Here is a 27,760-nt window from a genome sequence, read left to right as displayed (position 1 = left end):
GGTTTCCATGCTGACGGCCTTGTCTTCTTCCTTGCTACGGATACACTCAAAAACCATCAACTGCTTTTTCTTCCATGAACTTGGCTTTGCTTGCAGGCCAGCTGCCAAGCCCCTCCATAGGTCAGCATGCACCCGCGTGCTCAAGGAGCAACTGCAGCCTACAATAGTCCTGGAAATGTATGATCTTTGCTTCGTTTGCCATCTAAATGTCACTGAAGAAGATAGGCTTTTTCAAACCAGCTAGGATGCCACCTAGAAGAAACAGACTTGCTTTCAGTCAAAGCTTTTGGGAGCAAAAGTCATGTTTGCTTGCATTGCTTGGATGCCGCTTGGATTGGCGCATTTTCTGAGCTCCCCTGGGATGCCTTGAGCACTGCCTTTGTGAGTGAGGAGAATTTCCCAGGCTTTTCTTTTGCATTAGCCGTAGAGAAGGTTGTCTTGTTGGGCACAAGAAAGCCACAGAGCAGCTGCCATTGTGAGGTCAAGCCAGAGGTGCCACGTCACAGTGCTGTCAGCACAGCGTTGTCCCGGTGCGCGCCAGGCCTGGTGGTCCAGAGCAGCTCTTCCGCTGGCTCCCTGCAGGAGGATCCTTGTGCTCAAGGAGCTCTCAGCAGACGGCCTGCACCCCGAGAGGAGTCTTGGCTTTCCCTTGGGTGGCACTCAGCGTGCAAACGCGCACAGCGCTGCCAAAATGATCGGGCAAGTCTGTGCCGCCATTTGCACCGTCTTTTCTGTTGTCTATTCTGGCTACTACCTGACCCAGCTGACTCGTAAGTGAAGGTTTCTCCTGGGGCTGGCATCGCCCAACTTTTGCTTGCCTCTGCCCTTTATGCCGCACTAGTGGCCCAGCTTCTTTGGGAACAAAATGGCCGTGAAGATGCCACCGCTTTGGGCAATGTCCTGCCAGCAGCATCAGCTGCAAAGGGGGCATCCGTACTGGGGGGCGCGTGCAGAGTATTTGCCATGCAACCTGCGGCGGTTGCCTCCCCTCCCCGGGAGAGTGCGCGGCAGCGGAGTCTGTCATTTCCTCAGCTTGCTGCTTCAAGCAAGACAAGCTGCAAATTGCAGACTCTGAGGGGAGATCCTCAGAAGTACTTCTACCAACTCAGTGCTTCTCTCCAGGAGTGAAGGAAAGCACCTTTTGCTCCATATTCTGCCCCTTAGAGGCCTTGGCTGCATGACTTGAGCCTTTGATGCTGTGCCAAGCCTGCCATTGCCTTGGCCATGCAGCACAAACTGCAGTGCAGGGAGGGTTTGCTGCTGAGCCCAGCAGCTGTTCCTGGGCTGCTTCAGCAGGGAGCTGCCACAGGGAAGGGACCCTTTGTGCAAGCTTTGCTGGGCTATCATCTTCAGCCAAGGGATGGGAATTAGGGCATGCCATTTAAAAGAATCTATATGGAAAATGCAGGAAAGGGAAGAGGGAAATGCAGCTTGAGCTGTTGGGCACAAGAGAAGCTCAAAGTTTTCAAGAGCAGCGGGCATTTCCAGCACCGTCTTCCTATTTGTCTCTTGGCAAAAGAGGCCCAAATGTAGACAGAGGCTCCTCTAGCGTCCTCGTTGTTCTCTTGCTTGCTGTGGGACAGAGCTGTTGCTCCTGGAGGCATGCTGGGAAAGGGAAATGCTCTGTGTTGGGACTGCCTTGTGCTGTGGGAGTGGCCAGCACAGGCACTTTTCTAAGGGCCTCTGGTTCCTTTTGCCTTGCTGGCTGCAGGTCACCTGACACGCGGATGGAGACAAGCCTGTCCTTTGGTGAGTGGCAAAGAAGCTGCGACCTTGCTGGCGTGTGAGAATTGTGCAGCAATTCTGCCAGCTTGGCCTGTTGCAGCCGAGTGTGGAGTGCCGGCGTGGGAGGCTGAAGGAAAGGCCAGCTGCCCGGTGGCATCAGCAGTAGCAAAGGGAGCACTGGCTGTTTGCCGATTTTCCAGTGAAGAGCCTTTCAAGAGATGAAAGGCAAATGGGACAGCTCCAAGGCATCTTGCTGCTTCTAGGCAGCAGGGAAGCTCAAATGCAGAGCAAGATGGAGTAGCAGCTCATTCAGCCAACTTCCTCGTGTTTGCGTGACTCCCAGGCCCACTTGTATCAAAGTCAATGATTTGCCTTTCTTCTGGCTCCTTTCCCAGCTCAGTAGAAAGCAGCTCCTAAGGCAATGGCTTTTGCCCACCTCTCTCACTTCTGTCTGCCTGCAGGGCACAACAGCAGGGTCAGCAGCTCCTCTGGCTTCCTCTGTCATTGAGGAAGAGGCTGAAGAGGAGCAAAGGAAGATGAAGCCTACGGCCGCTGTCCCTTCACAGCCTGAACTTGCAGAGCCAGTAAGTGACAGCTGAGCTTGGCGCTGCCTTTGGTGCAGGGCCAGGCTACCCGTTTTGGAGCAGCCCTTGTTGCTCGTGGCTGAAGATGCTGGCGGCCGTGTGCCTGCTGTGACGTAGTGCTGCTTCAGGCAAGCCGGGGAGCCCTGGCCAATGGGTTCTGAAGTTTGACATTTAAGCTGGGATGCTGAGAGGGATGCGCCAGAGTGTCTCTCGGGATCAGACAAGAGGCAGCATTCAGTGACTCTCAGTGTAGGAGTCAGCCCCTTGTGGCCGTTGTCAGTGCAGGCTGCCTGTGGTCAGCGCACAGCGCGGCCCAAATTCACAGTTGACAGACTTGCAGGGCACCTGAGAGACACCGGCCCCTGGAAGGGACCTGCCCTCTCCGTGGACTAATTAGCTTCAGGCTGTGCTTCACTTGCAGCCAGTCAGAGCAGAGTTTGGAGAGGAGAATCTTCGGCAGCCCTGCAATGTAAAAGGGCGGGTGGGTCTGGGCAGGGCTGGAAGGCGGCTCCCAAGGGCCGCTCCCTAAAGGCTGCCATGGAGAGGGGAAATCCGTGAAACAGATCAGAGAAGGGACCCGCTGCGGGCTTCTGAGCAGGCCGCTGCGTGCCAACTCCGGGCTGACGTCATTGCCCAGGAAAAGACAGGAGGAAGAAAGCAGCAAGGCTCTGGGGCCCTGCTCTGATTTCTTTGGGGATCTTGGCAGCCGCATGGATACCTTGTTGCCAGTGTCTTGCAGAAAAGCTGAACACGTGGAGCACGGAGGTGGTCGGGAGGGGCTGGATGCAAGTAGCCTTTGGGCTTCTCCCGAAGGTGCCTTTGAGAAGGGGACATGGGAAACGGCCCAGCTGGAGAGGCCTGGCCGTGGCTGGCAGCACCTTCCCAAGGCCCTGCTTTTGCCGTGCGCTTAGGGGGGGCACGTGTGCCAGCCACCCTTCTGACGGGCAATCCTTTCTTGTCACAGCGCAAGACAGGCTCTGCCATTCCACCTGGTGCCGCCGGACCAGCATGGCCTGCAGCAGCCAGCTCAACCCCCGCTGCCGGCACTTCCTGCAGCAGCGCAGCCCAGCAGCCCGAGATGAGGGAGGAGCAGGGCCTGAAGACTCTGAGTACGTCCGGTGCATTTCTTGTCTTCCAGAGCAGGGCGTTGTGCGCGTGTCTGGGTGTAGGCTGTGGCAGATGCTGCCCCTCGGTCTCAGAGGCACTTAGGCCTCTCTGCAGAAGGTGTTGTTGTGCTCTGAGGCAGCGCGGCAGCGCTCAGGGAGTCCCTGCTGCCTGTGAGGGCGGCTGGGCCTGGCTTGGCCCTGCCTGGGCTGCCTTCTGGGCCAAAGACAAAAGCAGAGATTGTTTCTGCTTGAGCAGAAGGCTGGCACCTAGCGGGTGACTATTGCCCAGGGAGCTGTCTGGCCCCAGCTGCTTTCTGGCTCTGCTTCTTACTCCTCCTCCGGCCCAGACAATTTGTGCCCCTGGCAGTGGACGCGCCAATGATGCTGGGTGTGACTGCAGAGGCTGCAAAGGCCCTTGGTTACCTCTTAGGGCCCCCTTCTTAAGGGCACATCATTTTGGCTTATGGCGTGGGATGCTGCTCTTGAAAGAAATCAAGGCCCTCTTGGAAAGGCCACCTGATGAAAGGTGGAGAAGATGGCCCTCCCACTGGCTGGTCTCAGCAGCTGGAGGCCGAGGGACCGCAAAGGGCCCAGAGGCGCGGGCAGTGGGGCTGCCTTTGGGACGCTCTGGGCAGCGGCGTCTCTGTGTGCGAGTGAGCGCCCTGCACTGCTTTTGTCTTTCAGGGAGCATCGTGAGTCCGGGCCGGCCAACGGGCAAATACACGGCATTTGAGGAACTCGGGCGAGGGTAAGCGTGATGTCAGCTCGTTTTACAAAAGTGTGGGCCCGGTCTTTGGCGGGTGCAATATCAAGCGTGAAGTCAGGCAAGCTCCAGTCCGGGTCAGGCTCTGGCTTGACCTCGTGTCACCTGCCCGGACTGCTCGGTCAGAGCAATCCAAAGGCCTCGTCAAAGACAAGTTGATGCTGGCAGTGTCTTGCTTGCAGCAGTGATGAGCAGGAGCTGGGAATACACCTGGCCCTGCAGCTTTCTGGCCTGAAAGAGCACCTTGCCATCCAAGAAAGGTCAGATTGTCAAGGACGGTCTTCTGACTCCAATTGTTCTCCCTTTTTTGACACACACATGCATGCACACCCGCACAAGGAGAGACTTCCCCTTAGGTTCTGAAATGACCTGGCAGGGCGTGCGCCTTGGAGATTTCCAGCGGCCCTTGGTCTTCATGCTGCACCTTAGTGCTCCCTTGGACAGCCTGCCCCGCATGGCAGAGGGCTCACGGGCTGACGTGCTGTTGGCCGAAGAGATGCTGCAGCCAGGCATTTTTTCTAAGGAAGGCGTCCAGGCAGCCTGGGGAGATCTGCTGCCTGGCCTTGCTTTCACTGCCAAAGGGATAAAGGTCTCTTTCTGCTGCTTTTTGTCTTTCTAGGGGGTTTGGAGCTGTTTATAAAGCCCTTGACACCAGCAGCGGACAACAGGTAAAGTGCCAAGAGCCCCATGCCATTTTGCAGCTCTGGAGCGCTTTGCCCGCTGCTGTCAGCTCTGCTTGGAGCTTTGGGTGGCAGCTCCATGTCTGCAGCAGAGGCTGTTCCTCTGAAATACAGTCTAGGCTCAGGGGGCAGAATGCATTTGGGATGGCTTTTGGTGCTTCTGCTAAGCTCTGCTGTCTAGTGACAAGGCCCTTTGGCCCAGCGTGCTGCCTCATTGCACCAGCACTCGCTCCGTGCTCCTTGTGATCTCGAGCAGGGTGCGTCTTCTCAAGGTACCGGTGGCCAATGTCATTGCAGGTGGCAATCAAGATCATGTCACTCCAGGAGGAGATGTCCGAGGAGCTGGCTGCCAATGAAATCCTGGCCATGAGGGACAACAGGAGTCCCAATATCGTTACCTACTTAGACAGGTTGGCATATTCTGGGTTCAATATAGCTTTAGCTGGTGCAAGCACAAAGAGACGACGCCCTTTGGTCACTGGCAGAAAACAGAGCTGGGGATGATTTCTCTGCTGGTCTCCAGAGCGTGGGAGGAGGTGGAGCTGGTGTTCAATAGTCTCTTGTGGCACACGTAGCTTGGAGAGCAGCTGCAAAAACCTGGCTCAGGCCCTGGGGTGACAGAGGCTGTGCCCATTCTGTTTCTCCATGCCGTAGTTTTCTTCTTTCAGCTACCTGGTGGATGCGGAGCTCTGGCTGGCCATGGAGTTCATGGACGGCGGCACCTTGTTTGATGTGCTGAGGGCAGTGTACTTGGAGGAAGGACAGATAGGCGCTGTCTGTCGGGAGGTGAGGGATCCCACTTGTGCTTGCCCAAGCCTGCCCGGATGCTGCTTGTCAGCTGGAGCTTAAGGAGAGCCGAGATTTCTTGCTCTCACCCTTCTTTTGCTGCTGCTGCTGCTGCTGCTGCTGTCACGCCACACAGGAGAAGAAAGAGCATGGGAAGTGTAGTGCCTGCCGGTGCCTTCGCACTCCTCAGGCTCTGTCCTTGCACTCTTCCATCCTGTCTGTCCTCTGGCCTTGGTGCTCGCTGACTGGCTCAATTTCTCTTTCTTGCTCTTCTCAGCTTTGCCTGGGAATGTTTGCCTGGAGCCTGTCTGTCTGTCCTACATTGCTTGCCACTGGAAGGCAGCATGCGGGTGGCAGGATTTCAAGCTAAGGGCAAAGAGCTGTCCTCAGCTTCAAAGGATAGCATTGCAGCCTGGATGGCGATGCATTCTGGACCAGCTCAAATGTGCTGCTGTCACCAGCAGCTTCCTCTTCTGCTGCCACTAGGCTGCCCCAAAATTCTTTGCCGTGCTGCCTCCCAGCCAAAGGTGACGCGCTTCCTACCAAAGGCCGGTGGAACTTTTGCGAGTCCTGATGCCTTTTCTTGGAAATCTAGAAAAAACTTCCAAGAGTGTTGAAGCAGCAAGCTCTTCATGGTGACAGCAGCGTGATGTTTCGCCCTCGCTCACAATTCCCTGAGAAAGCCGCCAATCCCGTTGAGCTCTTTGCCTGCGGGTGGGATGAAATCAGATCCTGCACGTTAACTTTCCCTCCCTCCTTTTTCTCTCTCAGTGCCTGCAAGGACTGCATTTCCTTCATTCCCGCCAAGTCATCCACAGAGACATCAAAAGTTGCAACGTCCTGGTGGGCACGGACGGATCCGTCAAGTTGGGTGGGTGTCCCTGCTGGGCTGCAGCATGTCCAGCATATGCCGTGCGCTTGCATTTTGGTGACGGCCACTGGGGCAGAAGCGCGGCTTGGCCAGTGCGTGAATCGTCAGGGTGTTTTTGAAGCGGCCGATGCCTTATTTGGCTGGCTCCAGGCACGTGGAAGGAGAGCTCAGCTGCTTTTTCAGCTAGACTCAGCATGGCGTGGTCAGGCTTGGAGTGGGCAATGGTTTTGGCCGCTTTGCCAGTGGTAGCTGGCTTTGACAGGCTTTGTTTTTGTCCTCAGGTGACTTTGGCCTCTGTGCTCAGCTCAGCCCTGAGCACAGCAAGCGCAGCTCCAGCGTCGGCACTCCCAGCTGGATGGCACCGGAGGTGGTGAGAGGAGAAGCCTACGGCCCCAAAGTGGACATCTGGTCCCTGGGGATCATGGGGCTGGAAATGGTGGAAGGGGAAGCTCCTTACCAGCGGGAAGCCCGTCTCCGGGTAAGGTGCAGCTTAGCAAGAGGCCTCTGTGTGGAGAGAGCTGTGTGTGGCTAGCAAAGGAGCAGGTGGAGTGTCCTCTTGCATCCATGTGCTGTAGGTTTTTGAACTGATCGAAAGGAACGGGCCCCCAAAACTGCAGAACCCCAGGCACCACTCGGCTCTCCTGCGCGACTTCCTCCGCTGCTGCCTGCAGGCAGATGAGGACAGGCGCTGGTCTGCCCAGGAGCTCCTCCAGGTAAGAAAAAGCAAAGGGGCACAGAGCCCTGGCAGCTGAGGACACCTGCATGAAGGGATGAGGAGGAGGAGTGTGGGCCACGTGGCACAGAAAGCTGCCAGGACAGGAAGGCCCAGGGGAACATGCTGCCCTCGGTGCTCTTTGTGTGTCTTGCTGGTAGCCAGGGAATCCTGCTTGAGCCCGCCAGCATGTGATCCTGGAAAGTAAGAGTTCCTTTCTTTGTTCTTTTTCCTCTGGGCAGCATCCCTTCGTGACCTCAGGCCATCCTGCCTCCAGCCTGGCTGCTCTGATCATCTCAGCCAAGCGAGTGCAGGAAGACTGGAGAGGAGACACCTGCGCCTGAGGAGGCCCTGATGCCCCGCCAGCCGAGAGGAGGGAAAAGGGGATGTGTCATCTTTAGGCAGAGCATCAGCCATCCCCCGAGTTTGGAGAGGAGCTGTGCCGTAGATAGGAAACATGCTAGTGTAGATATTTGCTCAGTTTAGCTGTTAGGTTAGCTGCTAGGTTAGCTGTTAGGTTAGCTGCTAGGTTAGCTGTTAGGTTAGGTTGGGTAAGGTTAGGTTAGGTTAGTTTAGGTTAGGTTAGGTTGGGTTAGGTTAGGTTAGGTTAGATATGTTGTTAGGTTCAATTTAAAGCTTTGCTGTTTTTCTTTGTGCAAAAGATGAAAGTTTTAAAAAAATTAGGAAACATAAAGATCAACTTTTAAGGACTAGAGAATGTAGATAGCTTGGATAGTAGAGGATTGTTTAGCTTAGGATAGAGTGTTGTTAATTTAGGGAAGCTTTGAAGTAGAAATGAAAGAATTGTCATAATAAGAATTAAGCAGTGAGAGGAAAAGCTGGGCTGCAGCAGAACTGGAGCCTGCAGGCGCTCCAAGCTGTCAGCCTGAGCAGGCCACGTGCAGGACAGAATGATGAAGATGGAGAAGCAGCGAGGGGATACTTTGTTTCAGCCTGAGTGTTAATAAAAGTCAAAACTACCCAGAGTGTTGGAAGACTCCCTTCCTTGCCAGGCTAAGTGGACAGTCCCTTTCAGAGGCCCAAAGAACATAGTGAGGTAAGCAGCTTTGCTTACCTCAAGTGTGGCATGCCTGTGGGAAGCTGAGAGACCTAGAGGTAATGAACACCAGCTAATGAGCTCCCATTCAGGACAACACTAGGAGGCAGATGTGCAGTCCTTTCTGGGCCTCTTGTCTTGAAGATCTTGTCAGGCTGATCAGCAGCAATCACCATTTTGTTGCCACCCTCCTCTCACTATGTCACCTGTGGGATGGAATGGCATTCTCACAGCGGCATCTGGCATTTCCTCCCTGCTTCTCTTTTCCCCCCTTTTCACCCCAGACCCCCAGGGACCTTCCGGGCAAGCCTCATCCCCCACAGGGGTGTGCAACCACCAGTGTCGCCCGCCGAGCCCCATTCCCACTCTGCTGCCTGCTTTGCCTTTTCCCTCATCTGGGCCAGCCTGCTGTTGCCAGGTGTTGGAAACATGCACACAGCATAGCACACCTGGCATTGAGCAATTTGATGCAGGAGTCCCTGCTGAGCACGGCTCCCCAGCCTGGCCCTTTTGCCACCCAGCTGTGGCTCCATTTCGCCTCCATCTGCTGGCATACCCACTGTGAGGGACTGCTCAGGGACTGGATGCTCCTTGAAAGTTGCCCACAGGCCTGATTTCCACGCCTCCCCATTCCTCCTACCCCTAAGGCTGCCTCAGCCTTCTGAACACAATTTTGCTTACTCTAATGGCTTCCTGTGCTTTACTTCATACTGTAAGCAGAAGTACACCGTTTTGATTGTCTTTCTTCTAAAATGAATAAAAATAAGTTGGAAATACCCCTAGATTTTGCCATTTCAAACTTGAGGCAAGTGCAAAAAGTAGAGAAGCTTTCTGTGCAGCTTTTCAGTTAATTTCGGGTCTCCTTCCTCTTCACTCACTTTCAGCATATCTGTTGATTTTCCTTTGCTCTCATCTTTTAAGCTTCATCCCTTGTCTATCGATCTGCAAAAATAGCTTGTAAACCCGACGCAAATTTACTATCCTTTCTATTTTTCCTCTTCTGCAAAAGCTGAGGCTCGCGTGATCCTCTCCTGTGATCTAAACTTTGATTCCCATCTTGGCTCTGGCTAAGAGCAGAACAAATGTAATTTATTTCCTGCTAGTATGACCTGCTAGCAAAGGTCACATTTAGAGCTAAGCTTGATGCTTCTCTGCCTCCGGTGAATACACATCTTTGTGTCCAGGCCTGGTGACTTCCAGGAGCACCTGGAAGCTACTGCCAAGGACAAAAGTCTCACTCTTGCTGGTTTGGACACTGATTTGTTGGTAGGATTTTGATCTACGCCGACAGTGATCTACAGGAACTGGATCCTTGACACAAAGCGCCTTCAAGCAACATTTCTAAGCATAGTGGGCAATGAAGGCCAGATACTAATGAGTTGTGGTTTGTTTTAACTCTGTCTAACATATGGTACACTATCCCAAACCATGTTATTTTTGAGTGTTTCAGGCATTTCAAACTTAGGTTTATTCTTGTCAACACTTTTCTTTCCTCCCTTCAGAAATCTGCATGTCCAGGTACTAATTTCTTTCTCAGCTTGTTGAAAAGTTACCAGTCAGACAAGACTTGTTTCTTGACCCAGAGATGGGGCAAGCGTCACCGTTAGGCCGGACGTGGCATACACACGTGATCAGGGTCCAAGAAGAAAAAAAGGTTTGTTTTTATTATTCTGCATCTTCTCCAGCTTATACACTCTTAACAAAGCGTGATCTCAAGTCACTAACTACATCAAAATAACTGCTTCTATCCATTGGTGCAAAGCAATTAACTTCAATATAACTGGCAAAAGTTTTACAGAAATTTATAAGGCACGTATGCACATCTACTTAGGCACCTAGTCTAGCGTACCCAAATTTTCCTGTATCTCTTCTAATGGGTTTCCATGCTGACGGCCTTGTCTTCTTCCTTGCTACGGATACACTCAAAAACCATCAACTGCTTTTTCTTCCATGAACTTGGCTTTGCTTGCAGGCCAGCTGCCAAGCCCCTCCATAGGTCAGCATGCACCCGCGTGCTCAAGGAGCAACTGCAGCCTACAGTAGTCCTGGAAATGTATGATCTTTGCTTCGTTTGCCATCTAAATGTCACTGAAGAAGATAGGCTTTTTTAAACCAGCTAGGATGCCACCTAGAAGAAACAGACTTGCTTTCAGTCAAAGCTTTTGGGAGCAAAAGTCATGTTTGCTTGCATTGCTTGGATGCCGCTTGGATTGGCGCATTTTCTGAGCTCCCCTGGGATGCCTTGAGCACTGCCTTTGTGAGTGAGGAGAATTTCCCAGGCTTTTCTTTTGCATTAGCCGTAGAGAAGGTTGTCTTGTTGGGCACAAGAAAGCCACAGAGCAGCTGCCATTGTGAGGTCAAGCCAGAGGTGCCACGTCACAGTGCTGTCAGCACAGCGTTGTCCCGGTGCGCGCCAGGCCTGGTGGTCCAGAGCAGCTCTTCCGCTGGCTCCCTGCAGGAGGATCCTTGTGCTCAAGGAGCTCTCAGCAGACGGCCTGCACCCCGAGAGGAGTCTTGGCTTTCCCTTGGGTGGCACTCAGCGTGCAAACGCGCACAGCGCTGCCAAAATGATCGGGCAAGTCTGTGCCGCCATTTGCACCGTCTTTTCTGTTGTCTATTCTGGCTACTACCTGACCCAGCTGACTCGTAAGTGAAGGTTTCTCCTGGGGCTGGCATCACCCGACTTTTGCTTGCCTCTGCCCTTTATGCTCCACCAGTGGCCCAGCTTCTTTGGGAACAAAATGGCCGTGAAGATGCCACCGCTTTGGGCAATGTCCTGCCAGCAGCATCAGCTGCAAAGGGGGCATCCGTACTGGGGGGCGCGTGCAGAGTATTTGCCATGCAACCTGCGGCGGTTGCCTCCCCTCCCCGGGAGAGTGCGCGGCAGCGGAGTCTGTCATTTCCTCAGCTTGCTGCTTCAAGCAAGACAAGCTGCAAATTGCAGACTCTGAGGGGAGATCCTCAGAAGTACTTCTACCAACTCAGTGCTTCTCTCCAGGAGTGAAGGAAAGCACCTTTTGCTCCATATTCTGCCCCTTAGAGGCCTTGGCTGCATGACTTGAGCCTTTGATGCTGTGCCAAGCCTGCCATTGCCTTGGCCATGCAGCACAAACTGCAGTGCAGGGAGGGTTTGCTGCTGAGCCCAGCAGCTGTTCCTGGGCTGCTTCAGCAGGGAGCTGCCACAGGGAAGGGACCCTTTGTGCAAGCTTTGCTGGGCTATCATCTTCAGCCAAGGGATGGGAATTAGGGCATGCCATTTAAAAGAATCTATATGGAAAATGCAGGAAAGGGAAGAGGGAAATGCAGCTTGAGCTGTTGGGCACAAGAGAAGCTCAAAGTTTTCAAGAGCAGCGGGCATTTCCAGCACCGTCTTCCTATTTGTCTCTTGGCAAAAGAGGCCCAAATGTAGACAGAGGCTCCTCTAGCGTCCTCGTTGTTCTCTTGCTTGCTGTGGGACAGAGCTGTTGCTCCTGGAGGCATGCTGGGAAAGGGAAATGCTCTGTGTTGGGACTGCCTTGTGCTGTGGGAGTGGCCAGCACAGGCACTTTTCTAAGGGCCTCTGGTTCCTTTTGCCTTGCTGGCTGCAGGTCACCTGACACGCGGATGGAGACAAGCCTGTCCTTTGGTGAGTGGCAAAGAAGCTGCGACCTTGCTGGCGTGTGAGAATTGTGCAGCAATTCTGCCAGCTTGGCCTGTTGCAGCCGAGTGTGGAGTGCCGGCGTGGGAGGCTGAAGGAAAGGCCAGCTGCCCGGTGGCATCAGCAGTAGCAAAGGGAGCACTGGCTGTTTGCCGATTTTCCAGTGAAGAGCCTTTCAAGAGATGAAAGGCAAATGGGACAGCTCCAAGGCATCTTGCTGCTTCTAGGCAGCAGGGAAGCTCAAATGCAGAGCAAGATGGAGTAGCAGCTCATTCAGCCAACTTCCTCGTGTTTGCGTGACTCCCAGGCCCACTTGTATCAAAGTCAATGATTTGCCTTTCTTCTGGCTCCTTTCCCAGCTCAGTAGAAAGCAGCTCCTAAGGCAATGGCTTTTGCCCACCTCTCTCACTTCTGTCTGCCTGCAGGGCACAACAGCAGGGTCAGCAGCTCCTCTGGCTTCCTCTGTCATTGAGGAAGAGGCTGAAGAGGAGCAAAGGAAGATGAAGCCTACGGCCGCTGTCCCTTCACAGCCTGAACTTGCAGAGCCAGTAAGTGACAGCTGAGCTTGGCGCTGCCTTTGGTGCAGGGCCAGGCTACCCGTTTTGGAGCAGCCCTTGTTGCTCGTGGCTGAAGATGCTGGCGGCCGTGTGCCTGCTGTGACGTAGTGCTGCTTCAGGCAAGCCGGGGAGCCCTGGCCAATGGGTTCTGAAGTTTGACATTTAAGCTGGGATGCTGAGAGGGATGCGCCAGAGTGTCTCTCGGGATCAGACAAGAGGCAGCATTCAGTGACTCTCAGTGTAGGAGTCAGCCCCTTGTGGCCGTTGTCAGTGCAGGCTGCCTGTGGTCAGCGCACAGCGCGGCCCAAATTCACAGTTGACAGACTTGCAGGGCACCTGAGAGACACCGGCCCCTGGAAGGGACCTGCCCTCTCCGTGGACTAATTAGCTTCAGGCTGTGCTTCACTTGCAGCCGGTCAGAGCAGAGTTTGGAGAGGAGAATCTTCGGCAGCCCTGCAATGTAAAAGGGCGGGTGGGTCTGGGCAGGGCTGGAAGGCGGCTCCCAAGGGCCGCTCCCTAAAGGCTGCCATGGAGAGGGGAAATCCGTGAAACAGATCAGAGAAGGGACCCGCTGCGGGCTTCTGAGCAGGCCGCTGCGTGCCAACTCCGGGCTGACGTCATTGCCCAGGAAAAGACAGGAGGAAGAAAGCAGCAAGGCTCTGGGGCCCTGCTCTGATTTCTTTGGGGATCTTGGCAGCCGCATGGATACCTTGTTGCCAGTGTCTTGCAGAAAAGCTGAACACGTGGAGCACGGAGGTGGTCGGGAGGGGCTGGATGCAAGTAGCCTTTGGGCTTCTCCCGAAGGTGCCTTTGAGAAGGGGACATGGGAAACGGCCCAGCTGGAGAGGCCTGGCCGTGGCTGGCAGCACCTTCCCAAGGCCCTGCTTTTGCCGTGCGCTTAGGGGGGGCACGTGTGCCAGCCACCCTTCTGACGGGCAATCCTTTCTTGTCACAGCGCAAGACAGGCTCTGCCATTCCACCTGGTGCCGCCGGACCAGCATGGCCTGCAGCAGCCAGCTCAACCCCCGCTGCCGGCACTTCCTGCAGCAGCGCAGCCCAGCAGCCCGAGATGAGGGAGGAGCAGGGCCTGAAGACTCTGAGTACGTCCGGTGCATTTCTTGTCTTCCAGAGCAGGGCGTTGTGCGCGTGTCTGGGTGTAGGCTGTGGCAGATGCTGCCCCTCGGTCTCAGAGGCACTTAGGCCTCTCTGCAGAAGGTGTTGTTGTGCTCTGAGGCAGCGCGGCAGCGCTCAGGGAGTCCCTGCTGCCTGTGAGGGCGGCTGGGCCTGGCTTGGCCCTGCCTGGGCTGCCTTCTGGGCCAAAGACAAAAGCAGAGATTGTTTCTGCTTGAGCAGAAGGCTGGCACCTAGCGGGTGACTATTGCCCAGGGAGCTGTCTGGCCCCAGCTGCTTTCTGGCTCTGCTTCTTACTCCTCCTCCGGCCCAGACAATTTGTGCCCCTGGCAGTGGACGCGCCAATGATGCTGGGTGTGACTGCAGAGGCTGCAAAGGCCCTTGGTTACCTCTTAGGGCCCCCTTCTTAAGGGCACATCATTTTGGCTTATGGCGTGGGATGCTGCTCTTGAAAGAAATCAAGGCCCTCTTGGAAAGGCCACCTGATGAAAGGTGGAGAAGATGGCCCTCCCACTGGCTGGTCTCAGCAGCTGGAGGCCGAGGGACCGCAAAGGGCCCAGAGGCGCGGGCAGTGGGGCTGCCTTTGGGACGCTCTGGGCAGCGGCGTCTCTGTGTGCGAGTGAGCGCCCTGCACTGCTTTTGTCTTTCAGGGAGCATCGTGAGTCCGGGCCGGCCAACGGGCAAATACACGGCATTTGAGGAACTCGGGCGAGGGTAAGCGTGATGTCAGCTCGTTTTACAAAAGTGTGGGCCCGGTCTTTGGCGGGTGCAATATCAAGCGTGAAGTCAGGCAAGCTCCAGTCCGGGTCAGGCTCTGGCTTGACCTCGTGTCACCTGCCCGGACTGCTCGGTCAGAGCAATCCAAAGGCCTCGTCAAAGACAAGTTGATGCTGGCAGTGTCTTGCTTGCAGCAGTGATGAGCAGGAGCTGGGAATACACCTGGCCCTGCAGCTTTCTGGCCTGAAAGAGCACCTTGCCATCCAAGAAAGGTCAGATTGTCAAGGACGGTCTTCTGACTCCAATTGTTCTCCCTTTTTTGACACACACATGCATGCACACCCGCACAAGGAGAGACTTCCCCTTAGGTTCTGAAATGACCTGGCAGGGCGTGCGCCTTGGAGATTTCCAGCGGCCCTTGGTCTTCATGCTGCACCTTAGTGCTCCCTTGGACAGCCTGCCCCGCATGGCAGAGGGCTCACGGGCTGACGTGCTGTTGGCCGAAGAGATGCTGCAGCCAGGCATTTTTTCTAAGGAAGGCGTCCAGGCAGCCTGGGGAGATCTGCTGCCTGGCCTTGCTTTCACTGCCAAAGGGATAAAGGTCTCTTTCTGCTGCTTTTTGTCTTTCTAGGGGGTTTGGAGCTGTTTATAAAGCCCTTGACACCAGCAGCGGACAACAGGTAAAGTGCCAAGAGCCCCATGCCATTTTGCAGCTCTGGAGCGCTTTGCCCGCTGCTGTCAGCTCTGCTTGGAGCTTTGGGTGGCAGCTCCATGTCTGCAGCAGAGGCTGTTCCTCTGAAATACAGTCTAGGCTCAGGGGGCAGAATGCATTTGGGATGGCTTTTGGTGCTTCTGCTAAGCTCTGCTGTCTAGTGACAAGGCCCTTTGGCCCAGCGTGCTGCCTCATTGCACCAGCACTCGCTCCGTGCTCCTTGTGATCTCGAGCAGGGTGCGTCTTCTCAAGGTACCGGTGGCCAATGTCATTGCAGGTGGCAATCAAGATCATGTCACTCCAGGAGGAGATGTCCGAGGAGCTGGCTGCCAATGAAATCCTGGCCATGAGGGACAACAGGAGTCCCAATATCGTTACCTACTTAGACAGGTTGGCATATTCTGGGTTCAATATAGCTTTAGCTGGTGCAAGCACAAAGAGACGATGCCCTTTGGTCACTGGCAGAAAACAGAGCTGGGGATGATTTCTCTGCTGGTCTCCAGAGCGTGGGAGGAGGTGGAGCTGGTGTTCAATAGTCTCTTGTGGCACACGTAGCTTGGAGAGCAGCTGCAAAAACCTGGCTCAGGCCCTGGGGTGACAGAGGCTGTGCCCATTCTGTTTCTCCATGCCGTAGTTTTCTTCTTTCAGCTACCTGGTGGATGCGGAGCTCTGGCTGGCCATGGAGTTCATGGACGGCGGCACCTTGTTTGATGTGCTGAGGGCAGTGTACTTGGAGGAAGGACAGATAGGCGCTGTCTGTCGGGAGGTGAGGGATCCCACTTGTGCTTGCCCAAGCCTGCCCGGATGCTGCTTGTCAGCTGGAGCTTAAGGAGAGCCGAGATTTCTTGCTCTCACCCTTCTTTTGCTGCTGCTGCTGCTGCTGCTGCTGTCACGCCACACAGGAGAAGAAAGAGCATGGGAAGTGTAGTGCCTGCCGGTGCCTTCGCACTCCTCAGGCTCTGTCCTTGCACTCTTCCATCCTGTCTGTCCTCTGGCCTTGGTGCTCGCTGACTGGCTCAATTTCTCTTTCTTGCTCTTCTCAGCTTTGCCTGGGAATGTTTGCCTGGAGCCTGTCTGTCTGTCCTACATTGCTTGCCACTGGAAGGCAGCATGCGGGTGGCAGGATTTCAAGCTAAGGGCAAAGAGCTGTCCTCAGCTTCAAAGGATAGCATTGCAGCCTGGATGGCGATGCATTCTGGACCAGCTCAAATGTGCTGCTGTCACCAGCAGCTTCCTCTTCTGCTGCCACTAGGCTGCCCCAAAATTCTTTGCCGTGCTGCCTCCCAGCCAAAGGTGACGCGCTTCCTACCAAAGGCCGGTGGAACTTTTGCGAGTCCTGATGCCTTTTCTTGGAAATCTAGAAAAAACTTCCAAGAGTGTTGAAGCAGCAAGCTCTTCATGGTGACAGCAGCGTGATGTTTCGCCCTCGCTCACAATTCCCTGAGAAAGCCGCCAATCCCGTTGAGCTCTTTGCCTGCGGGTGGGATGAAATCAGATCCTGCACGTTAACTTTCCCTCCCTCCTTTTTCTCTCTCAGTGCCTGCAAGGACTGCATTTCCTTCATTCCCGCCAAGTCATCCACAGAGACATCAAAAGTTGCAACGTCCTGGTGGGCACGGACGGATCCGTCAAGTTGGGTGGGTGTCCCTGCTGGGCTGCAGCATGTCCAGCATATGCCGTGCGCTTGCATTTTGGTGACGGCCACTGGGGCAGAAGCGCGGCTTGGCCAGTGCGTGAATCGTCAGGGTGTTTTTGAAGCGGCCGATGCCTTATTTGGCTGGCTCCAGGCACGTGGAAGGAGAGCTCAGCTGCTTTTTCAGCTAGACTCAGCATGGCGTGGTCAGGCTTGGAGTGGGCAATGGTTTTGGCCGCTTTGCCAGTGGTAGCTGGCTTTGACAGGCTTTGTTTTTGTCCTCAGGTGACTTTGGCCTCTGTGCTCAGCTCAGCCCTGAGCACAGCAAGCGCAGCTCCAGCGTCGGCACTCCCAGCTGGATGGCACCGGAGGTGGTGAGAGGAGAAGCCTACGGCCCCAAAGTGGACATCTGGTCCCTGGGGATCATGGGGCTGGAAATGGTGGAAGGGGAAGCTCCTTACCAGCGGGAAGCCCGTCTCCGGGTAAGGTGCAGCTTAGCAAGAGGCCTCTGTGTGGAGAGAGCTGTGTGTGGCTAGCAAAGGAGCAGGTGGAGTGTCCTCTTGCATCCATGTGCTGTAGGTTTTTGAACTGATCGAAAGGAACGGGCCCCCAAAACTGCAGAACCCCAGGCACCACTCGGCTCTCCTGCGCGACTTCCTCCGCTGCTGCCTGCAGGCAGATGAGGACAGGCGCTGGTCTGCCCAGGAGCTCCTCCAGGTAAGAAAAAGCAAAGGGGCACAGAGCCCTGGCAGCTGAGGACACCTGCATGAAGGGATGAGGAGGAGGAGTGTGGGCCACGTGGCACAGAAAGCTGCCAGGACAGGAAGGCCCAGGGGAACATGCTGCCCTCGGTGCTCTTTGTGTGTCTTGCTGGTAGCCAGGGAATCCTGCTTGAGCCCGCCAGCATGTGATCCTGGAAAGTAAGAGTTCCTTTCTTTGTTCTTTTTCCTCTGGGCAGCATCCCTTCGTGACCTCAGGCCATCCTGCCTCCAGCCTGGCTGCTCTGATCATCTCAGCCAAGCGAGTGCAGGAAGACTGGAGAGGAGACACCTGCGCCTGAGGAGGCCCTGATGCCCCGCCAGCCGAGAGGAGGGAAAAGGGGATGTGTCATCTTTAGGCAGAGCATCAGCCATCCCCCGAGTTTGGAGAGGAGCTGTGCCGTAGATAGGAAACATGCTAGTGTAGATATTTGCTCAGTTTAGCTGTTAGGTTAGCTGCTAGGTTAGCTGTTAGGTTAGCTGCTAGGTTAGCTGTTAGGTTAGGTTGGGTAAGGTTAGGTTAGGTTAGTTTAGGTTAGGTTAGGTTGGGTTAGGTTAGGTTAGGTTAGATATGTTGTTAGGTTCAATTTAAAGCTTTGCTGTTTTTCTTTGTGCAAAAGATGAAAGTTTTAAAAAAATTAGGAAACATAAAGATCAACTTTTAAGGACTAGAGAATGTAGATAGCTTGGATAGTAGAGGATTGTTTAGCTTAGGATAGAGTGTTGTTAATTTAGGGAAGCTTTGAAGTAGAAATGAAAGAATTGTCATAATAAGAATTAAGCAGTGAGAGGAAAAGCTGGGCTGCAGCAGAACTGGAGCCTGCAGGCGCTCCAAGCTGTCAGCCTGAGCAGGCCACGTGCAGGACAGAATGATGAAGATGGAGAAGCAGCGAGGGGATACTTTGTTTCAGCCTGAGTGTTAATAAAAGTCAAAACTACCCAGAGTGTTGGAAGACTCCCTTCCTTGCCAGGCTAAGTGGACAGTCCCTTTCAGAGGCCCAAAGAACATAGTGAGGTAAGCAGCTTTGCTTACCTCAAGTGTGGCATGCCTGTGGGAAGCTGAGAGACCTAGAGGTAATGAACACCAGCTAATGAGCTCCCATTCAGGACAACACTAGGAGGCAGATGTGCAGTCCTTTCTGGGCCTCTTGTCTTGAAGATCTTGTCAGGCTGATCAGCAGCAATCACCATTTTGTTGCCACCCTCCTCTCACTATGTCACCTGTGGGATGGAATGGCATTCTCACAGCGGCATCTGGCATTTCCTCCCTGCTTCTCTTTTCCCCCCTTTTCACCCCAGACCCCCAGGGACCTTCCGGGCAAGCCTCATCCCCCACAGGGGTGTGCAACCACCAGTGTCGCCCGCCGAGCCCCATTCCCACTCTGCTGCCTGCTTTGCCTTTTCCCTCATCTGGGCCAGCCTGCTGTTGCCAGGTGTTGGAAACATGCACACAGCATAGCACACCTGGCATTGAGCAATTTGATGCAGGAGTCCCTGCTGAGCACGGCTCCCCAGCCTGGCCCTTTTGCCACCCAGCTGTGGCTCCATTTCGCCTCCATCTGCTGGCATACCCACTGTGAGGGACTGCTCAGGGACTGGATGCTCCTTGAAAGTTGCCCACAGGCCTGATTTCCACGCCTCCCCATTCCTCCTACCCCTAAGGCTGCCTCAGCCTTCTGAACACAATTTTGCTTACTCTAATGGCTTCCTGTGCTTTACTTCATACTGTAAGCAGAAGTACACCGTTTTGATTGTCTTTCTTCTAAAATGAATAAAAATAAGTTGGAAATACCCCTAGATTTTGCCATTTCAAACTTGAGGCAAGTGCAAAAAGTAGAGAAGCTTTCTGTGCAGCTTTTCAGTTAATTTCGGGTCTCCTTCCTCTTCACTCACTTTCAGCATATCTGTTGATTTTCCTTTGCTCTCATCTTTTAAGCTTCATCCCTTGTCTATCGATCTGCAAAAATAGCTTGTAAACCCGACGCAAATTTACTATCCTTTCTATTTTTCCTCTTCTGCAAAAGCTGAGGCTCGCGTGATCCTCTCCTGTGATCTAAACTTTGATTCCCATCTTGGCTCTGGCTAAGAGCAGAACAAATGTAATTTATTTCCTGCTAGTATGACCTGCTAGCAAAGGTCACATTTAGAGCTAAGCTTGATGCTTCTCTGCCTCCGGTGAATACACATCTTTGTGTCCAGGCCTGGTGACTTCCAGGAGCACCTGGAAGCTACTGCCAAGGACAAAAGTCTCACTCTTGCTGGTTTGGACACTGATTTGTTGGTAGGATTTTGATCTACGCCGACAGTGATCTACAGGAACTGGATCCTTGACACAAAGCGCCTTCAAGCAACATTTCTAAGCATAGTGGGCAATGAAGGCCAGATACTAATGAGTTGTGGTTTGTTTTAACTCTGTCTAACATATGGTACACTATCCCAAACCATGTTATTTTTGAGTGTTTCAGGCATTTCAAACTTAGGTTTATTCTTGTCAACACTTTTCTTTCCTCCCTTCAGAAATCTGCATGTCCAGGTACTAATTTCTTTCTCAGCTTGTTGAAAAGTTACCAGTCAGACAAGACTTGTTTCTTGACCCAGAGATGGGGCAAGCGTCACCGTTAGGCCGGACGTGGCATACACACGTGATCAGGGTCCAAGAAGAAAAAAAGGTTTGTTTTTATTATTCTGCATCTTCTCCAGCTTATACACTCTTAACAAAGCGTGATCTCAAGTCACTAACTACATCAAAATAACTGCTTCTATCCATTGGTGCAAAGCAATTAACTTCAATATAACTGGCAAAAGTTTTACAGAAATTTATAAGGCACGTATGCACATCTACTTAGGCACCTAGTCTAGCGTACCCAAATTTTCCTGTATCTCTTCTAATGGGTTTCCATGCTGACGGCCTTGTCTTCTTCCTTGCTACGGATACACTCAAAAACCATCAACTGCTTTTTCTTCCATGAACTTGGCTTTGCTTGCAGGCCAGCTGCCAAGCCCCTCCATAGGTCAGCATGCACCCGCGTGCTCAAGGAGCAACTGCAGCCTACAGTAGTCCTGGAAATGTATGATCTTTGCTTCGTTTGCCATCTAAATGTCACTGAAGAAGATAGGCTTTTTTAAACCAGCTAGGATGCCACCTAGAAGAAACAGACTTGCTTTCAGTCAAAGCTTTTGGGAGCAAAAGTCATGTTTGCTTGCATTGCTTGGATGCCGCTTGGATTGGCGCATTTTCTGAGCTCCCCTGGGATGCCTTGAGCACTGCCTTTGTGAGTGAGGAGAATTTCCCAGGCTTTTCTTTTGCATTAGCCGTAGAGAAGGTTGTCTTGTTGGGCACAAGAAAGCCACAGAGCAGCTGCCATTGTGAGGTCAAGCCAGAGGTGCCACGTCACAGTGCTGTCAGCACAGCGTTGTCCCGGTGCGCGCCAGGCCTGGTGGTCCAGAGCAGCTCTTCCGCTGGCTCCCTGCAGGAGGATCCTTGTGCTCAAGGAGCTCTCAGCAGACGGCCTGCACCCTGAGAGGAGTCTTGGCTTTCCCTTGGGTGGCACTCAGCGTGCAAACGCGCACAGCGCTGCCAAAATGATCGGGCAAGTCTGTGCCGCCATTTGCACCGTCTTTTCTGTTGTCTATTCTGGCTACTACCTGACCCAGCTGACTCGTAAGTGAAGGTTTCTCCTGGGGCTGGCATCACCCGACTTTTGCTTGCCTCTGCCCTTTATGCTCCACCAGTGGCCCAGCTTCTTTGGGAACAAAATGGCCGTGAAGATGCCACCGCTTTGGGCAATGTCCTGCCAGCAGCATCAGCTGCAAAGGGGGCATCCGTACTGGGGGGCGCATGCAGAGTATTTGCCATGCAACCTGCGGCGGTTGCCTTCCCTCCCCGGGAGAGTGCGCGGCAGCGGAGTCTGTCATTTCCTCAGCTTGCTGCTTCAAGCAAGACAAGCTGCAAATTGCAGACTCTGAGGGGAGATCCTCAGAAGTACTTCTACCAACTCAGTGCTTCTCTCCAGGAGTGAAGGAAAGCACCTTTTGCTCCATATTCTGCCCCTTAGAGGCCTTGGCTGCATGACTTGAGCCTTTGATGCTGTGCCAAGCCTGCCATTGCCTTGGCCATGCAGCACAAACTGCAGTGCAGGGAGGGTTTGCTGCTGAGCCCAGCAGCTGTTCCTGGGCTGCTTCAGCAGGGAGCTGCCACAGGGAAGGGACCCTTTGTGCAAGCTTTGCTGGGCTATCATCTTCAGCCAAGGGATGGGAATTAGGGCATGCCATTTAAAAGAATCTATATGGAAAATGCAGGAAAGGGAAGAGGGAAATGCAGCTTGAGCTGTTGGGCACAAGAGAAGCTCAAAGTTTTCAAGAGCAGCGGGCATTTCCAGCACCGTCTTCCTATTTGTCTCTTGGCAAAAGAGGCCCAAATGTAGACAGAGGCTCCTCTAGCGTCCTCGTTGTTCTCTTGCTTGCTGTGGGACAGAGCTGTTGCTCCTGGAGGCATGCTGGGAAAGGGAAATGCTCTGTGTTGGGACTGCCTTGTGCTGTGGGAGTGGCCAGCACAGGCACTTTTCTAAGGGCCTCTGGTTCCTTTTGCCTTGCTGGCTGCAGGTCACCTGACACGCGGATGGAGACAAGCCTGTCCTTTGGTGAGTGGCAAAGAAGCTGCGACCTTGCTGGCGTGTGAGAATTGTGCAGCAATTCTGCCAGCTTGGCCTGTTGCAGCCGAGTGTGGAGTGCCGGCGTGGGAGGCTGAAGGAAAGGCCAGCTGCCCGGTGGCATCAGCAGTAGCAAAGGGAGCACTGGCTGTTTGCCGATTTTCCAGTGAAGAGCCTTTCAAGAGATGAAAGGCAAATGGGACAGCTCCAAGGCATCTTGCTGCTTCTAGGCAGCAGGGAAGCTCAAATGCAGAGCAAGATGGAGTAGCAGCTCATTCAGCCAACTTCCTCGTGTTTGCGTGACTCCCAGGCCCACTTGTATCAAAGTCAATGATTTGCCTTTCTTCTGGCTCCTTTCCCAGCTCAGTAGAAAGCAGCTCCTAAGGCAATGGCTTTTGCCCACCTCTCTCACTTCTGTCTGCCTGCAGGGCACAACAGCAGGGTCAGCAGCTCCTCTGGCTTCCTCTGTCATTGAGGAAGAGGCTGAAGAGGAGCAAAGGAAGATGAAGCCTACGGCCGCTGTCCCTTCACAGCCTGAACTTGCAGAGCCAGTAAGTGACAGCTGAGCTTGGCGCTGCCTTTGGTGCAGGGCCAGGCTACCCGTTTTGGAGCAGCCCTTGTTGCTCGTGGCTGAAGATGCTGGCGGCCGTGTGCCTGCTGTGACGTAGTGCTGCTTCAGGCAAGCCGGGGAGCCCTGGCCAATGGGTTCTGAAGTTTGACATTTAAGCTGGGATGCTGAGAGGGATGCGCCAGAGTGTCTCTCGGGATCAGACAAGAGGCAGCATTCAGTGACTCTCAGTGTAGGAGTCAGCCCCTTGTGGCCGTTGTCAGTGCAGGCTGCCTGTGGTCAGCGCACAGCGCGGCCCAAATTCACAGTTGACAGACTTGCAGGGCACCTGAGAGACACCGGCCCCTGGAAGGGACCTGCCCTCTCCGTGGACTAATTAGCTTCAGGCTGTGCTTCACTTGCAGCCGGTCAGAGCAGAGTTTGGAGAGGAGAATCTTCGGCAGCCCTGCAATGTAAAAGGGCGGGTGGGTCTGGGCAGGGCTGGAAGGCGGCTCCCAAGGGCCGCTCCCTAAAGGCTGCCATGGAGAGGGGAAATCCGTGAAACAGATCAGAGAAGGGACCCGCTGCGGGCTTCTGAGCAGGCCGCTGCGTGCCAACTCCGGGCTGACGTCATTGCCCAGGAAAAGACAGGAGGAAGAAAGCAGCAAGGCTCTGGGGCCCTGCTCTGATTTCTTTGGGGATCTTGGCAGCCGCATGGATACCTTGTTGCCAGTGTCTTGCAGAAAAGCTGAACACGTGGAGCACGGAGGTGGTCGGGAGGGGCTGGATGCAAGTAGCCCTTGGGCTTCTCCCGAAGGTGCCTTTGAGAAGGGGACATGGGAAACGGCCCAGCTGGAGAGGCCTGGCCGTGGCTGGCAGCACCTTCCCAAGGCCCTGCTTTTGCCGTGCGCTTAGGGGGGGCACGTGTGCCAGCCACCCTTCTGACGGGCAATCCTTTCTTGTCACAGCGCAAGACAGGCTCTGCCATTCCACCTGGTGCCGCCGGACCAGCATGGCCTGCAGCAGCCAGCTCAACCCCCGCTGCCGGCACTTCCTGCAGCAGTGCAGCCCAGCAGCCCGAGATGAGGGAGGAGCAGGGCCTGAAGACTCTGAGTACGTCCGGTGCATTTCTTGTCTTCCAGAGCAGGGCGTTGTGCGCGTGTCTGGGTGTAGGCTGTGGCAGATGCTGCCCCTCGGTCTCAGAGGCACTTAGGCCTCTCTGCAGAAGGTGTTGTTGTGCTCTGAGGCAGCGCGGCAGCGCTCAGGGAGTCCCTGCTGCCTGTGAGGACGGCTGGGCCTGGCTTGGCCCTGCCTGGGCTGCCTTCTGGGCCAAAGACAAAAGCAGAGATTGTTTCTGCTTGAGCAGAAGGCTGGCACCTAGCGGGTGACTATTGCCCAGGGAGCTGTCTGGCCCCAGCTGCTTTCTGGCTCTGCTTCTTACTCCTCCTCCGGCCCAGACAATTTGTGCCCCTGGCAGTGGACGCGCCAATGATGCTGGGTGTGACTGCAGAGGCTGCAAAGGCCCTTGGTTACCTCTTAGGGCCCCCTTCTTAAGGGCACATCATTTTGGCTTATGGCGTGGGATGCTGCTCTTGAAAGAAATCAAGGCCCTCTTGGAAAGGCCACCTGATGAAAGGTGGAGAAGATGGCCCTCCCACTGGCTGGTCTCAGCAGCTGGAGGCCGAGGGACCGCAAAGGGCCCAGAGGCGCGGGCAGTGGGGCTGCCTTTGGGACGCTCTGGGCAGCGGCGTCTCTGTGTGCGAGTGAGCGCCCTGCACTGCTTTTGTCTTTCAGGGAGCATCGTGAGTCCGGGCCGGCCAACGGGCAAATACACGGCATTTGAGGAACTCGGGCGAGGGTAAGCGTGATGTCAGCTCGTTTTACAAAAGTGTGGGCCCGGTCTTTGGCGGGTGCAATATCAAGCGTGAAGTCAGGCAAGCTCCAGTCCGGGTCAGGCTCTGGCTTGACCTCGTGTCACCTGCCCGGACTGCTCGGTCAGAGCAATCCAAAGGCCTCGTCAAAGACAAGTTGATGCTGGCAGTGTCTTGCTTGCAGCAGTGATGAGCAGGAGCTGGGAATACACCTGGCCCTGCAGCTTTCTGGCCTGAAAGAGCACCTTGCCATCCAAGAAAGGTCAGATTGTCAAGGACGGTCTTCTGACTCCAATTGTTCTCCCTTTTTTGACACACACATGCATGCACACCCGCACAAGGAGAGACTTCCCCTTAGGTTCTGAAATGACCTGGCAGGGCGTGCGCCTTGGAGATTTCCAGCGGCCCTTGGTCTTCATGCTGCACCTTAGTGCTCCCTTGGACAGCCTGCCCCGCATGGCAGAGGGCTCACGGGCTGACGTGCTGTTGGCCGAAGAGATGCTGCAGCCAGGCATTTTTTCTAAGGAAGGCGTCCAGGCAGCCTGGGGAGATCTGCTGCCTGGCCTTGCTTTCACTGCCAAAGGGATAAAGGTCTCTTTCTGCTGCTTTTTGTCTTTCTAGGGGGTTTGGAGCTGTTTATAAAGCCCTTGACACCAGCAGCGGACAACAGGTAAAGTGCCAAGAGCCCCATGCCATTTTGCAGCTCTGGAGCGCTTTGCCCGCTGCTGTCAGCTCTGCTTGGAGCTTTGGGTGGCAGCTCCATGTCTGCAGCAGAGGCTGTTCCTCTGAAATACAGTCTAGGCTCAGGGGGCAGAATGCATTTGGGATGGCTTTTGGTGCTTCTGCTAAGCTCTGCTGTCTAGTGACAAGGCCCTTTGGCCCAGCGTGCTGCCTCATTGCACCAGCACTCGCTCCGTGCTCCTTGTGATCTCGAGCAGGGTGCGTCTTCTCAAGGTACCGGTGGCCAATGTCATTGCAGGTGGCAATCAAGATCATGTCACTCCAGGAGGAGATGTCCGAGGAGCTGGCTGCCAATGAAATCCTGGCCATGAGGGACAACAGGAGTCCCAATATCGTTACCTACTTAGACAGGTTGGCATATTCTGGGTTCAATATAGCTTTAGCTGGTGCAAGCACAAAGAGACGATGCCCTTTGGTCACTGGCAGAAAACAGAGCTGGGGATGATTTCTCTGCTGGTCTCCAGAGCGTGGGAGGAGGTGGAGCTGGTGTTCAATAGTCTCTTGTGGCACACGTAGCTTGGAGAGCAGCTGCAAAAACCTGGCTCAGGCCCTGGGGTGACAGAGGCTGTGCCCATTCTGTTTCTCCATGCCGTAGTTTTCTTCTTTCAGCTACCTGGTGGATGCGGAGCTCTGGCTGGCCATGGAGTTCATGGACGGCGGCACCTTGTTTGATGTGCTGAGGGCAGTGTACTTGGAGGAAGGACAGATAGGCGCTGTCTGTCGGGAGGTGAGGGATCCCACTTGTGCTTGCCCAAGCCTGCCCGGATGCTGCTTGTCAGCTGGAGCTTAAGGAGAGCCGAGATTTCTTGCTCTCACCCTTCTTTTGCTGCTGCTGCTGCTGCTGCTGCTGTCACGCCACACAGGAGAAGAAAGAGCATGGGAAGTGTAGTGCCTGCCGGTGCCTTCGCACTCCTCAGGCTCTGTCCTTGCACTCTTCCATCCTGTCTGTCCTCTGGCCTTGGTGCTCGCTGACTGGCTCAATTTCTCTTTCTTGCTCTTCTCAGCTTTGCCTGGGAATGTTTGCCTGGAGCCTGTCTGTCTGTCCTACATTGCTTGCCACTGGAAGGCAGCATGCGGGTGGCAGGATTTCAAGCTAAGGGCAAAGAGCTGTCCTCAGCTTCAAAGGATAGCATTGCAGCCTGGATGGCGATGCATTCTGGACCAGCTCAAATGTGCTGCTGTCACCAGCAGCTTCCTCTTCTGCTGCCACTAGGCTGCCCCAAAATTCTTTGCCGTGCTGCCTCCCAGCCAAAGGTGACGCGCTTCCTACCAAAGGCCGGTGGAACTTTTGCGAGTCCTGATGCCTTTTCTTGGAAATCTAGAAAAAACTTCCAAGAGTGTTGAAGCAGCAAGCTCTTCATGGTGACAGCAGCGTGATGTTTCGCCCTCGCTCACAATTCCCTGAGAAAGCCGCCAATCCCGTTGAGCTCTTTGCCTGCGGGTGGGATGAAATCAGATCCTGCACGTTAACTTTCCCTCCCTCCTTTTTCTCTCTCAGTGCCTGCAAGGACTGCATTTCCTTCATTCCCGCCAAGTCATCCACAGAGACATCAAAAGTTGCAACGTCCTGGTGGGCACGGACGGATCCGTCAAGTTGGGTGGGTGTCCCTGCTGGGCTGCAGCATGTCCAGCATATGCCGTGCGCTTGCATTTTGGTGATGGCCACTGGGGCAGAAGCGCGGCTTGGCCAGTGCGTGAATCGTCAGGGTGTTTTTGAAGCGGCCGATGCCTTATTTGGCTGGCTCCAGGCACGTGGAAGGAGAGCTCAGCTGCTTTTTCAGCTAGACTCAGCATGGCGTGGTCAGGCTTGGAGTGGGCAATGGTTTTGGCCGCTTTGCCAGTGGTAGCTGGCTTTGACAGGCTTTGTTTTTGTCCTCAGGTGACTTTGGCCTCTGTGCTCAGCTCAGCCCTGAGCACAGCAAGCGCAGCTCCAGCGTCGGCACTCCCAGCTGGATGGCACCGGAGGTGGTGAGAGGAGAAGCCTACGGCCCCAAAGTGGACATCTGGTCCCTGGGGATCATGGGGCTGGAAATGGTGGAAGGGGAAGCTCCTTACCAGCGGGAAGCCCGTCTCCGGGTAAGGTGCAGCTTAGCAAGAGGCCTCTGTGTGGAGAGAGCTGTGTGTGGCTAGCAAAGGAGCAGGTGGAGTGTCCTCTTGCATCCATGTGCTGTAGGTTTTTGAACTGATCGAAAGGAACGGGCCCCCAAAACTGCAGAACCCCAGGCACCACTCGGCTCTCCTGCGCGACTTCCTCCGCTGCTGCCTGCAGGCAGATGAGGACAGGCGCTGGTCTGCCCAGGAGCTCCTCCAGGTAAGAAAAAGCAAAGGGGCACAGAGCCCTGGCAGCTGAGGACACCTGCATGAAGGGATGAGGAGGAGGAGTGTGGGCCACGTGGCACAGAAAGCTGCCAGGACAGGAAGGCCCAGGGGAACATGCTGCCCTCGGTGCTCTTTGTGTGTCTTGCTGGTAGCCAGGGAATCCTGCTTGAGCCCGCCAGCATGTGATCCTGGAAAGTAAGAGTT

General features: G+C 54.6%; 3 protein-coding genes across 3 annotated transcripts; all 3 read left to right on the top strand.

The window, feature by feature from the left end:
* The first annotated feature begins 7 nt into the window (after positions 1–7).
* On the top strand, positions 8–7,267 carry LOC141727245 (serine/threonine-protein kinase PAK 1-like). The gene is made up of 13 exons (XM_074533575.1): positions 8–177; positions 583–770; positions 1,826–1,887; positions 2,187–2,309; positions 2,731–2,790; positions 3,274–3,418; positions 4,100–4,163; positions 4,798–4,846; positions 5,156–5,268; positions 5,527–5,644; positions 6,416–6,515; positions 6,797–6,993; positions 7,091–7,267. The coding sequence occupies exons 1-13, from the start codon at positions 8–10 to the stop codon at positions 7,265–7,267; spliced, it is 1,566 nt and encodes a 521-aa protein (XP_074389676.1).
* A 2,900-nt stretch (positions 7,268–10,167) lies between these two features.
* On the top strand, positions 10,168–17,427 carry LOC141727243 (serine/threonine-protein kinase PAK 1-like). Its single transcript, XM_074533574.1, has 13 exons — positions 10,168–10,337; positions 10,743–10,930; positions 11,986–12,047; positions 12,347–12,469; positions 12,891–12,950; positions 13,434–13,578; positions 14,260–14,323; positions 14,958–15,006; positions 15,316–15,428; positions 15,687–15,804; positions 16,576–16,675; positions 16,957–17,153; positions 17,251–17,427. The coding sequence occupies exons 1-13, from the start codon at positions 10,168–10,170 to the stop codon at positions 17,425–17,427; spliced, it is 1,566 nt and encodes a 521-aa protein (XP_074389675.1).
* Positions 17,428–20,327: 2,900 nt separating this feature from the next.
* On the top strand, positions 20,328–27,587 carry LOC141727242 (serine/threonine-protein kinase PAK 1-like). Its single transcript, XM_074533573.1, has 13 exons — positions 20,328–20,497; positions 20,903–21,090; positions 22,146–22,207; positions 22,507–22,629; positions 23,051–23,110; positions 23,594–23,738; positions 24,420–24,483; positions 25,118–25,166; positions 25,476–25,588; positions 25,847–25,964; positions 26,736–26,835; positions 27,117–27,313; positions 27,411–27,587. The coding sequence occupies exons 1-13, from the start codon at positions 20,328–20,330 to the stop codon at positions 27,585–27,587; spliced, it is 1,566 nt and encodes a 521-aa protein (XP_074389674.1).
* The last annotated feature ends 173 nt before the right edge of the window (positions 27,588–27,760 follow it).

This window comes from Zonotrichia albicollis, chromosome Z (genome assembly GCF_047830755.1).
Source record: "Zonotrichia albicollis isolate bZonAlb1 chromosome Z, bZonAlb1.hap1, whole genome shotgun sequence".
NCBI lineage: Eukaryota > Metazoa > Chordata > Aves > Passeriformes > Passerellidae > Zonotrichia > Zonotrichia albicollis.
The sequence above is the reverse complement of the archived record's forward strand: the minus strand, read 5'-3'. Positions and strand labels throughout refer to the sequence as shown.